The sequence below is a fragment of the Morone saxatilis genome, unplaced genomic scaffold (genome assembly GCF_004916995.1).
Source record: "Morone saxatilis isolate NCDOM2014 unplaced genomic scaffold, NCSU_SB_2.0 Contig0, whole genome shotgun sequence".
Classification (NCBI taxonomy): Eukaryota; Metazoa; Chordata; class Actinopteri; family Moronidae; genus Morone; species Morone saxatilis.
In genome coordinates this window covers 14926556-14938630 of record NW_023339650.1, presented here as the reverse complement: position 1 = coordinate 14938630, position 12075 = coordinate 14926556, and the positions used below count along the sequence as shown (strand labels likewise).

At 42.1% G+C, this 12075-nt stretch overlaps 1 protein-coding gene across 1 annotated transcript; it reads left to right on the top strand.

Moving 5' to 3' along the window:
- Window positions 1-767: 767 nt before the first annotated feature.
- ankha (ANKH inorganic pyrophosphate transport regulator a) lies at window positions 768-11914 on the top strand (the record flags this gene model as incomplete). The annotated part of the gene is given in 11 exon segments (XM_035656986.1): window positions 768-984; window positions 1246-1364; window positions 1629-1712; window positions 1824-1994; window positions 2224-2358; window positions 3049-3141; window positions 3228-3320; window positions 7723-7852; window positions 7983-8106; window positions 8362-8461; window positions 11669-11914. Coding segments are annotated over 11 exon segments (1512 nt in total), but the record flags the coding sequence as incomplete, so codon positions are not given.
- Window positions 11915-12075: the final 161 nt, after the last annotated feature.

Below are 12075 nucleotides of genomic sequence, written 5' to 3'. Positions count from 1 at the left end.
TATATATATATAAGTATATATTATTCAGGAGGAGGAGGAGGAGGCGTGTGGACCCCCTGACGCAGAGAAAGGCCCATGTTTATGTCTCTAAATCAACAAATACACTGATTGAGCTCCTTTTTATTTTACTATATACACTTCTAGCTGCCTGTGTGATTTGTTTGCCTTTCGATTAATCAGTAAATGTGATCCAAGGCCTGTTTTGCAGAATCACTTCCCCCCCCCCCGGCATTTTGTTTTTTTTGTTAGATTTGTCTGTAATTATCATATTTTCCCTGCTTGGATATTTCCTGTCTTTTCCTCCAGACACACGCCTGATTCGGTGGTTGCTCCTCTCCCGGGAGACAACGTGCAGATAGTGTGAGAGTAAAAAGCTTGGAGATGTGAGGATTAAGCTTATGTAACGGCCTCTGTTAGCCGGTATAAATAGCACACAGTCCTGCAGAGGGAAAAGGGCAGCTGCTGTAGTAGTTGTGAAGGTAAAACTGAATGGAAATAATGTGTTGTGGGTGTTTCCTGTGCAGACATTATGATCACGGCATTCACTGCTTCACACTAGTCAAAGGTCTGTTTTTTTATTGTGTCACATGGAGTAGGTAGTTAACGCAGGACTGTGGCGGAGTCTCACTTTCCGTCTGGTCAGAGATAAAGTTAGGCCAAGTCATGGTCATGTGGACTGGTCACGCTGGCATAACGAACTTCCCTTTGTGTGCTGTCTCATTCCCCTAACACCTCTCTCTCTCTCCACCCCAAAATATCTTTTCCAGGCCCTCAACAGGGGCATAGCCACAGTCAAAGAGGATGCAGTGGAAATGCTGGCCAGCTACGGTCTGGCCTACTCCCTGATGAAGTTCTTCACCGGGCCCATGAGCGACTTCAAGAATGTGGGTTTGGTGTTTGTCAACAGCAGGAGGGACCGGAGGAAGGCCGTGTTCTGCATGGTGACAGCCGGGGCCATCGCGTTCGTCCTTCACATCTTGATAGGTGTGTGTGTGTGTGTGTGTGTGTGTGTGTGTTTTTTAAAGGGGTTGTTTGTGCACACGTGATGACATACTTTGCTTAAACCGCATCCTGTGAAAGTGACGTTTTTTTGGTATTTGCGGCGAACCCTAAAGTTTCATTATCGCAACACCCTCCGGCGGCTTTCTTTCTGGTCACAATGCCTGCGAAGAAAGGGTAGAAATTATCTCCTTAACCTCGACTCACCTGTGGTTTCCTCCTCTTTTTTTTCTTCTCCCCCTGTAGCTTACACAGATTTAGGATACTACATCATTAATAAGCTCCACCATGTGGATGAATCTGTGGGGCACAAGACAAGAAGGGCTTTCTTATACCTGGCTGCGTTCCCTTTGTTGGATGCAATGGTGAGTGTGCATTATAAGCGAGATCATTCTACATTTTATCGTGGATTTAACCACGTCTGACCTCTAAATAACTGGTTTTAATCCTCCGTCCATGCTGGTTTCAAGTGATGTTGTATTCCCTGCATTACTGTCTGTCTCTCCTCCGTTATATATTCTGTCTGTCTGCCAGCTGTGGTTGACACAATTGCCGAAATAGAGCTTTTGTTTTTTAGTTTGAAGCTTGGTGTCTTGGCGTAACGTCCCTGTCCATTGTTCTGTTTGAAGGCATGGATTCATGCAGGGATACTTCTCAAGCACAAGTACAGCGTCATAGTCGGCTCAGCCTCAATCTCCGATGTTGTGGCCCAGGTAATTATCCTTTATTTTAATCTAAAGCAGATATTTGAAGGTTTTAATTCATTTTGTATGCGAGCTTTGTCGTCTGATTTTGTTTTTTTTAATCGCTGTTCTTTCCTGCAGATTGTGTTCGTGGCCATTCTCCTCCACAGTAACCTAGAATGTGTGGAGCCTTTACTCATCCCAATCCTTTCCCTGTATATGGGTGCCTTGGTCCGTTTCAGCATCGTCGGTCTGGGTTACTACTGTAACGTCCACGACAGCATCCCAGACTCCAGTGGGCTTGATGTGGGGGTAAGAGCTCCTTTAATTCATTGTTTAACTGTCTTCTGTGAGGAAAAATATGAGAAATGAATGAAGGATATGGTCTTCCACTGGTGTTTATACATGATCTATTTGACCTGCCTGAACCTAAAAGAACCAATGGGCTTGGATGGTGAATTTTGTAAAAACAGAAAGAGGATATAAGCTTATCTTTTCTGAAACAAGAGGGATTTATTGGACGTGTCTTTGATCCCTGCAGGGCGACGCCACTATCAAAAAGATGCTGAGTTTCTGGTGGCCCCTGGCCCTCATCTTGGCCACTCAGCGCATCAGCCGACCCATCGTCAACCTCTTTGTGTCTCGTGACCTCAAGGGGACCTCTGATGCTACAGAGGTGGGTGTATAAAGAGTTTAATCCACCATCTGAACTGGTCTTCTACAGAGTATTTTACTGTCATTTCTCATTGTGACTAAGAAGAATTCAGGTTTTTTTTTTTTAACATTTAATCCGTATGTCACTAATAAAGCTGCCACAGATGACTTAACTGTAATACTAGTATAATTATAGGTTATTTTTACGGTATAGTGTCATTAAGAGGCTACGTGAAGCCAGTTTTCACCCAAGTTATTGCAGATGAAATGCCAGATGCTAACAAACTCCCTCTGGAGCTTTCTGGCTTATAGAGACCCTAACTACTAGAGACAATACAAAGCTGTTTACCAGAATGAACTGGAAATCATTGACAACACTGGCTGCCAGTGGTTTGGGTGATTCACCATGTTCATGTGAAACTCAGGGCATGATTACACTGGGTGAAAACATTCCTACATGGCCCTACTGTTCCTGCGTAAAGCCTGACACTGCCCGTTGTTGTTTGTGGGACACAATAACAAGCTCAAGGCCGTTTATCCAATCATAAACTTGTGAAAAACCGCGCACTGCTGGGAAAGTGATTGACACACGTGTTGCTTTCATGTTTGCTATTGTTAGACACCTGTCATTAATTTAGCTGCGTGTGGTATTTTCAACATTAAAGCGGTGCAGTGCTGATGACTTATAGCTGCCCTGTCTTTGTCATTCCAGGCCGTGGCTGTCCTCACAGCCACATACCCTGTGGGTCACATGCCCTACGGTTGGTTAACCGAACTTAGAGCAGTGTACCCTGCCTTTGACAAGGTAATCCAGACTCCCCCTGCTGCAGTGGTAACAGTTTACTGTACATGGGTTTGTTTATGCCCCTAATGTTGCTCTCTTACCAACAGAACAATCCCAGTAACAAGATGAACGCTGGCACCCCTGTCACCAAGTCACATATTAAAAAGTTTACATTCTGCTGTCTGGCTCTATCACTCACGGTAAGATGAGGGTGGATTTTTCTTTTCTTTTTCAGTCACATAATTCGACCTTCTGAAAGGAGGTGTGGTTAACGGTTTGTTATTGTGGTCTGTGCTGAAACAATCCTTAACTTCTGGCTGGAATTTATGATATGAAGTTGATGAGGTTTGGAGCTGAAATAATCAGGCAGTCAGAACAGAAAAGTAATCTGCAACTATTTTGATAATCATTTTGTAGCTTTAGTCAATTATTAAGCAAAACTATCAAACTTTTATCACATTTTTGTTCTAGCTTCTCAAATGTGAGCTTTTATCTTTATGTCATTATAAATTCAATTAAAGATTTAATATATTTGGGATTTGGACCATTGGTCAGACAAAATAAGCAATTTGAAGTCATCTAATTTGGCACTGAGGAACTGAGGCATTTTTGACTATATTCTGATGTATTATTGTTTAAACAATGTATTATAAGTTTAAGTTGCAGCCCTTTGGTAGTTTTTCAGGTATTGCTGTAATGTAGACAGTGTTACAGACCCACCTTGGTAATTGATACTGCTAGCTTGAAGTTCAGTATTCATTTTCATAATGGGCTGAGCTGGGCCTATACTTGCAGAGTATTTGTTTACAGCCTAAGGTGTCCTTTGCTGAGACTTGACCTCTCCTATAGTAGCTATCTGTTGTCCTACCATGGTGCTACAACAACCTCATATCAAGTCGTTTCTCTTTCAGAAATGCATTGAAATTGCCTAATTATACTGAACACACCCATGTATTTTTGATAGCAAATGCATTATGGCTTGTCTTTGTGGGGGTTGGACATCCATTTTTACACATGCTGTTGATATTAGATTTAGTGCAACACAAGATAAATAATGTAAAAACACACGACTAACATGCAGACTGTCTTCCCCAAAACACTTTGGCTGTTTACCTTTTTCTAATCCTACTGTTCCGCAGATTTGAAGATACTGTGTGTCGGTCAGGGTTCAGCTCCAAGACTGACATAACCTGTCCAGTGTTATGCAGAAACATGTTTGACAATGTGTTATGTAAAGCTTGCTAGAGGCTATGCTGTCAGCTGCTTTCCACTAACTAATCTTTAAACCGGACTGCTCTCTCAGAAACAAATAGAAACATTAGAAGTTCCTAAAAGGTCAAACATTCAGCATGCTGGTCCAGCTATACACTACTGTTCAAAGTGATGGGGGTTCCCAACTTAGTTCCTGGTGTACTGAATGTACTTTTCTTTCGCCGTCCTGTCGTGGTTTCAGGTTGCAGGGAGGGAGACACATTAGGGTGGAATTTGTGAAGAGGCTAAGGAGCTTTTGTGTCCCCCCAACACTCCCACCCAAGCTTTAACAGCTTAATAAAACAGGCATTCACATAAAACATATCAGTTAACGCATTCCAAAAGCCCCTCGCAGGTGAACTTATCTGCTAAGTAATGAATGCTGCAGTCACATCATGCACGGTGCTGCAGAGGGTTTTTGTTTTTCAGCAAACCGTGTGGATCATAAAGTGTTCTTGCTGATCTGCTGGCATAATTATCCAGTCTCTCTGATCATATTTGCCTTCTAATCAACGTTAATACAATGATGCAAAGTGAATTTCTGTTAAGAAGGAGCCTTTGCCCCGGTTAGTTGTCTTAAAAGCTCGGATAAGAAAAACAGGAAGTTTGTGGCCAAGGTTGGGTCTTTTAGGAGGAGGAGGAGGAGAAGGAGGAGTAGGAAGAGAAGGAAGAGAATGGCACACCAGATGTGGAATCCCAGTGCTGTAAACATGTATGTGAGGGTGTGTTCGACACAGCACAACAGGCACATAGGTACGTCCTGTAGCGGTGTTGAAAACACAAGCTGACAGCCAGCATGCCAGGGCTTGTTCTGATTACAGATGAAGGACAGCAGAATGAAAAACAGCAGAGGAGGTAGACAGAGTGCATTTGGGAAAGGAACTGAGTTATGTTCTGTAACAAATAATTTCCTTTTATGAAAACGGACTGTGTTTAGGATGTCGAGACAGTGAGTGTGGATGTGTCACCTTGTTTAGAGAAACCACAGCTGAGTCAGGGGAGACGGTGGTTTCGGTCGAGCCACACAAATTAGTTATTATGTTCCTCCATCTTGCTAAAGTAATGATAGCTGGTAAGGTGATACCAAATGAAATCATCATTTGCAAGTAATCTCTTCCTATATTTTGGTTTAGGGGATCAAAAACCACAGAACCACATCAAAAGCTTTTGAGCAATTCATCCTTTCCTGCTACATATGTAAATCTTGAGAGAGATGGTGAGATGTTTATAGAATAACTCTGGACATTTTTTGTTTCAGTTTTCTTTTCTCCTCCCTTCTCTTAACATAAAGTATGACTAAGTACCGGCAGCATAAAATAATTTTAAATGTATTCATTTTGCAGACGCTTTTGTCCAAACAAATGAGATACAGTCCAAGCCACAGTAGATCAAGGAGAAGCCTCAGAGAATGCAGCAACACTAATTTCCACGTTCCATCCGATACAAGTGCCACAAGGTTAGAAGGTAAATAGAGAAAGATAAAGCTGAGAAGCATATTATGTGAGAAAGTATCCTTGAAATTTTGAAGACAGACAGAGATTCTGCTTACCGAATTGTGTTTGGTAACTTGTTCCATCGCAGAGGGACCATACAGGAAAAGAGTTTGAATTGAGATTTACTGCTTAGTGAACGAGGAGGCTCAAAAACCTGAATTTGGGAGCGACAGGGAGCCAGTGGAGGGTAATGAAAAACCTGTAGTGATAAGCTGTTGGTTGGATGACATTTTAGACCATTTGCAGAGGTTTTGCTGTACATAAAGGGCATTGAAGTAGTCAAGGCGAGAGATGAGCAGTGCCTCTAACATAGAGAGTGCGTCCGGAGGGGCCATACGTCAGTCCGAGGATAGGACGCTGGATGGCTTGCCTGGATTGGGTCGGATGTGATAGTTGAAGGCAGAGGTGGTGAGTGCTGGGAGTGTGACTTAATGTTTTTGTTTGTGTCTTGTTCTATTCGATTTAGTTTGTTATGTCCATTGGTATTTTCTTGCAGTTATTATTTTTGTTTATTTTGTTTTTTTTATTTTTTTGTCTTATTATTTGTGATCTCTGGGGGTGGCCGGATTGAGCTAATTGAGTTGGGGCTGCGACGGAGTCGATAGGGCTGGCTGAGGGATCACTTTTGTTTTATATTTATTTTTTATTAGGCTTTAGACGGATTGAGTGCAAGCGTTGGCCTGAGAATTCGGTGCTGGGGGTTACAGACAGTGTATGGCCGTGGGCAGATTGACAGAGCCTGAAAGCTGCTATCACTTCCAGCCCCCCAGTAGCAACAAAACAACATCGCTTCAAAGGGTAAGTTGAACCAAGGGGGGACTGTGGACAGTGGGTCGGGAGGGATGGGTTACTTGAGGTGCAGAGGCTTTATAGTTAAAGGGAAGACTGTGTGTGGTGGTATAAGAGCAGAAAGGATTGCAGGGGACTAGCGCGTGACCTGTGGTGGCGGGGGGGGGGTATCCCAGTATGAAAGCAAGTGTTGCAGTCTTTCCTTGCCATGTCACTTTAAAGGAGCACTGTGAGGTAGGAACTCAAACCAGATACATCTAGATAGTGTTCAGACTGGATGATTTGATGGTTTACAGTGCCAGAGACTGCTGACGGGTCCAACAAAAAGAAACCTCAGGGTTCAAAGTAGAACTTTGCATAGGAAAGATAGTAGTGAGACTGCAGTTTTCAACTTGAACTTGAACTTGGGTTCAGGATTGGTTACTATGTAACCTCGGCCAGTTTTTAGTGATGGAAGACAACACCGTGTCCAACTCATCAACAAAATTGCCCAACTGTCTTTGTGGAGAGTCGGTAACAATAAAACAGGTTGAGACTGCAGCGACTTGCAAGGTATTCAAATCAGGAATGGTTTCATAGAGGAGAAGCAGTAAACATGATTGGTGTGTTTTTTTTTTTTTTTATGTATCCAGGTTTCAGTGAGGGCTAGTGTTTATAAATGACAAGGCAACTTTATTGATAGTGGACTGGTTCCACAGACTAACTGAGAATGAGGTACAAATGACTTGTTAAAGAGTCATTATACAATTTTAAACAAATTGATGTATTCTTCATGTTCAGATCAGACAGGTTTATACTGTTCAACAGCCCGTAATGTGCTTATGATACCGTCATAGCTTTGATATGCTGTGGTAAATGTTGCACGTGCCTCAGCAACTGCTTCTAGAAACAATAACATTGTCATGGGTTTGCTCGCTTTGCTTGTGTTATGGGAGCTTCAAAGGCCCACATTCAATCCGAATCCCCTTGAGTTAATGAACTAATGAAATCTAATGAGGCGTGCAGGGCGACTCTATTGTGGTGCAGCGAACGCACAAATTAATTTGCTTTTGGTTCATTTTGTGTCCAGCTTTGCTTTGTGGTGTTTTGGAGTCCCCATGTATCAGAGAAGATCCTGGTTGATGTCATTGGAGTGGATTTTAATTTCGCTGAGCTGTGTGTGGTCCCGCTCCGAATTTTCTCCTTTTTTCCCCTGCCAGGTAAGACACTCAATTAGATGTTTTTCAGCATTGCAGTCCAGCTGGATTTTCCTTCCTGCTGTGGCTTTTACCCGGGGCGTAGCTTGGACCAGTGGGGTGATGTTTCCACTTTGTGTGTGTGTGTTTGCAGTGACTGTTCGGGCTCATTTGACTGGATGGCTCATGACCCTGAAAAAGACCTTTGTGCTGGCCCCCAGCTCGGTTCTCCGCATCATTGTCCTCATCACCAGTCTAGTTGTTCTGCCTTATATGGGGTAAGTCAACACTTCAGAGAACACTGTCAGGGTCACAAGGTCAGCACTGTGACTCAGGCTTACTGTCATTCATTCATTCATTCATACAGTGTGTTATTCTGGTAAAATATGTCTGTTTTATGTTTTTTATATTCTGTTTTATTCCTGAAGATCAAACAGGAGGCGGGTTCACTTCCACACCAATAAAACTGTTACATAATTTAGAATAAAGGGCAGCTGCAACTGAAAACTTTATACAATCCTTTTGTATTTCAGGGTTCACGGGGCCACACTCGGGGTTGGATCCCTCCTGGCCGGTTTCATAGGGGAGTCGACAATGGTTGCCATAGCAGCCTGCTATGTTTATAGACAACAGGTGAGAACACCTAGGTTTAGGTCATTGCAAACGTGAGGGTACACACCTTATTCTGTGCTTTGTGCGAATCGCATCTGCAGCCATTTTGAATGAGGTGTGTCCCTCCATTATTTTGATCAACCTGTTTAGTTGAATAGGAATCCAGCTGAAAGAAATCCATTATGAATACATGCAAGAAAGAAGACCTCTAAAGCCTGTCTTTTTCTTTTCAAAGCAAAACATTCATGCAAACAAAAATAAAAACATTATTGTGCTGTGTGTCAAAGTTCGGGCAACCTGTGAGTTCTGCAGTCTTTTTACAAGGTCTCACACCCTCATCAGCTCGTTAGGCCTGAAGGTATGTCAATGTTTGTCATTTACATTGGAAGAGAAGTCAACCCTTTACAAATACTGACTCTTCAAACATTGTGTGAACACTCCTCAACCATCCTCTAAGCAGCTGTGTAAGACTGAAAATGAGAGTTATTGAAGTCCACGATGCAGGAGAAGGCTACAAAAAGAAAGCAGAGCGTGGTCAGCTTGCAGTTTCTACGTGGTCAGAGAGGACTGCTCGTATGCTGGTCAGAAAGGCAAATCAAAGAAGACAGAACCTTGCCTGCATCCACATCATAACATCAGAAGTATGCAACCTCTACAGAGGCCTGATGCATGTTAGAAACAAGTGCTGTGGACTGATGAAGTTTAAAATAGAAGTCTTGGGCCACAATCACCAAAGAGCTGTTTGGAGAAAAAAGGAGGGTGGATCTATCATATTTTATGGTTGTGTTGCAGCCAGTGGCACAGCAAACACTAGACGGGTGGAGGGAAGATTCCACTAAATACCAACAAATCCTGAAAGCAAACCTCACAGTAACTGTAAAAACAGCTGGAAAAAAAGGTTGCTTCTACAACAGGATAATGATCCTCAACATACCTCGAAATCCACATGAACTACTTCAAGAGTCCCTCACAGTCCCATGACATAAATATCATTGACAATCTGTCGGTAGATCCTAAAAGAGCTGTGCGTGCAAGAATATTACAGAACTAGGAGCCTTTTGCGAGGAAGAATGGGACAAAATCCCAGAAAACCTGGCAAACTGTGAGATCTGCCTGGAGAGGTTTACTAAGTACTGACAGTGGAGGTTGCCCAAACTGTCACACATGCCACAATTATGTTTTTATGTTATTTTTGTTCAATCTATGAAATGCATGAATGTTTGCCCTCGAAAGGCTGCATTTACATCTTTATAATGAAAAAAAACTAAAGCTAAAATTAGTATTGGTTAAGGGGTGGCCAAACGTTTGCATACAACTGTATCTACAGAGCTGGTGTGTTTGTCTTTATTATGGAAATTTGTATTTAAATGACAAAAAGGATGATATACAGTCACAGTTTGTATAATCGAGCCTTTACAGCTTTCTACTGTCTCACTGATTGTCAGGAAGCTTTGTTCGTTGAAAGAATAATCTGTTTGTCAAGTCTGATAATGTTGCCCAGTAGTCAGAACAATTACTTGTTACTGGCAGCATCTGTAATTCTTTTATTATATATTGTATATTACAGTCATATTAAAGAACAGCAAGTTGTGTGATGTTTCAAATTAGATTTTTCACTGTCAAAGGAATAGGTAGTTGACATTTTGGAAAATTCGCATTCTTGCTGAGAGTTAGATAAAAAAATGTGATACCATTTTCACATCTGTACAATATGAGGCTAAAGCTTACACAAAAAAAGAGGATATAGAATAACTATAGAAATAGTCAATGTTCTTGCTGATGGTCTCCTTTGCTTATGTAAGTCATATAAAGGCATCCAAATTAAATTGAAACCATTTCATACCAGTTAAAAGCACACAAAATTACAGATGTCCTGTCTGACTGAAGAGAAATGTGTCATTACCAATTAAGTTTATGGCATGTATCATTATTTTAACTGTTACATGTTTAAATTCGAAGAATGTGAGGTGGCAGTTTCTTTCAAATTTAAACATGAATCCTTTGTGCACTTACACAAAATCAGCGATGGAGAGGTCTCTCCCTCTCCTCTTGTGCCGTGTGCAGGCAGTCATTAGGTGAGGCACGTTTGACCTTCTCTCTCACCTTTTCTCTCCAGATCCCTGGATTAGAGACTTCCTTTAGCCTATATGTAAATAGTTAGTTCGAGCTTGTAAATATTTAAATAGTTTTTGTCTTCTCGCTCCCATTGTAAATATTTAAGAACATTTTTTAACTTAAAATATACGATGTCCCTGTAATGAGTTTGTAAATTATCTCTCTCCGTATATTGGTCAGAAACAGGTTAGCGTTTGCACTGCAGTGTACAGTGACGCATTTAGTGATCAAACAGTTAGAGATAAACAAACAGTAACTCAACCAATGGCTAAAAGAATAATGAAAACAGATTGCGGCAACTAGCAGAACTTCCATGGTGGACCAGAGTGAGTCAGTGAATGACAGGAGTTACCGAAACAAAGTTATTTAATTATATTCATTAGAGAGAATGAAAGAAACCCTTCAGTTCGGGGCAGCTGAAAGTAAAATTTGGGACAGTTGCAGGACACTGAGGAAAAAAGTAAATTTCCAGCCCTGAATGAGCTGCTTGTAGGCGTACTCTGTGACCTTTGGAGTCAGACTCGCTGATTCCACTTTTTTCCGGTATTTGTGCGAAGTTAACCGGCCTCTGCAGACGAGTGACAAATTAAATAAAAAACCTTGAAGGAATGTGCGGAGACGCTTTCGGTACACAAGGTTTGAGGAGAATGAAAATGATAATGAATCACCTGAACACATCTTATCTAAATCTCAGCAATAAAGTACACAATGTACTCCATCCAGTTTCTATCTTTCCACTAGGGGAATTCCCTTTTTCAGTGAGTGCACACAGAGCAGCAACCTTCTCAATCAGCACCCTGAATGCATCATATTAATCTGGCAGTTTACTGTAATCGCAGTTTGTAGCGAGTTGGTGCTAATAACCAGAAGCATAACCCAGCGAGGTTATCGGGTTCAGGTTGTTCTGCATGCTCCTAAATACTTCCATCTTCACGTGAGGACCGGATTACTCACTGTTTTACTGTGTTCATCTATTTTGCAGCTTATCGAGTATTAGATTAGCACAACAATCGTCTCAGTTGCAGTTTTTTGGCAGAGCCGGTTCTACTTTTCCTCCCTGACTTTTAAGGATTATGTGGTTTCAATTTCTTTCTTGTTCGCCGTCTCCCGCAGAAAAACAACGAGATGTCCAACGAGCTGGTGGTGGAGGGTGAGGACTCTGCCCCGATGAGCGAGGTGTGCTCCAGGACTCAGATGGACGCCATCGAGGAGCTCCAGGAGGAGGAGGAGGATGGTGGCCGAATGCGAACGGAGGGAAGGCGTGGAGAGGAAAGTCTCGACGGTGCTCCTTCTTCTCTGAAAGAGTTCAATAAAACTTTATTACAAACAAACAGTTTATCTGAGTATCTTTCACAATAAAAGTCTTCCTGTGTTTGTACCTTTGATGAAGACGCGGAAGGTGGCGTCTTTCATGCAGGCCAGACCCATCATCAGCTCATCATCAGAGGAGAACGCCACCAGGTCACCATCTTCATCTGAAACACATCATCATCATCATTGTTGTTGTTTACCTTTGTAGA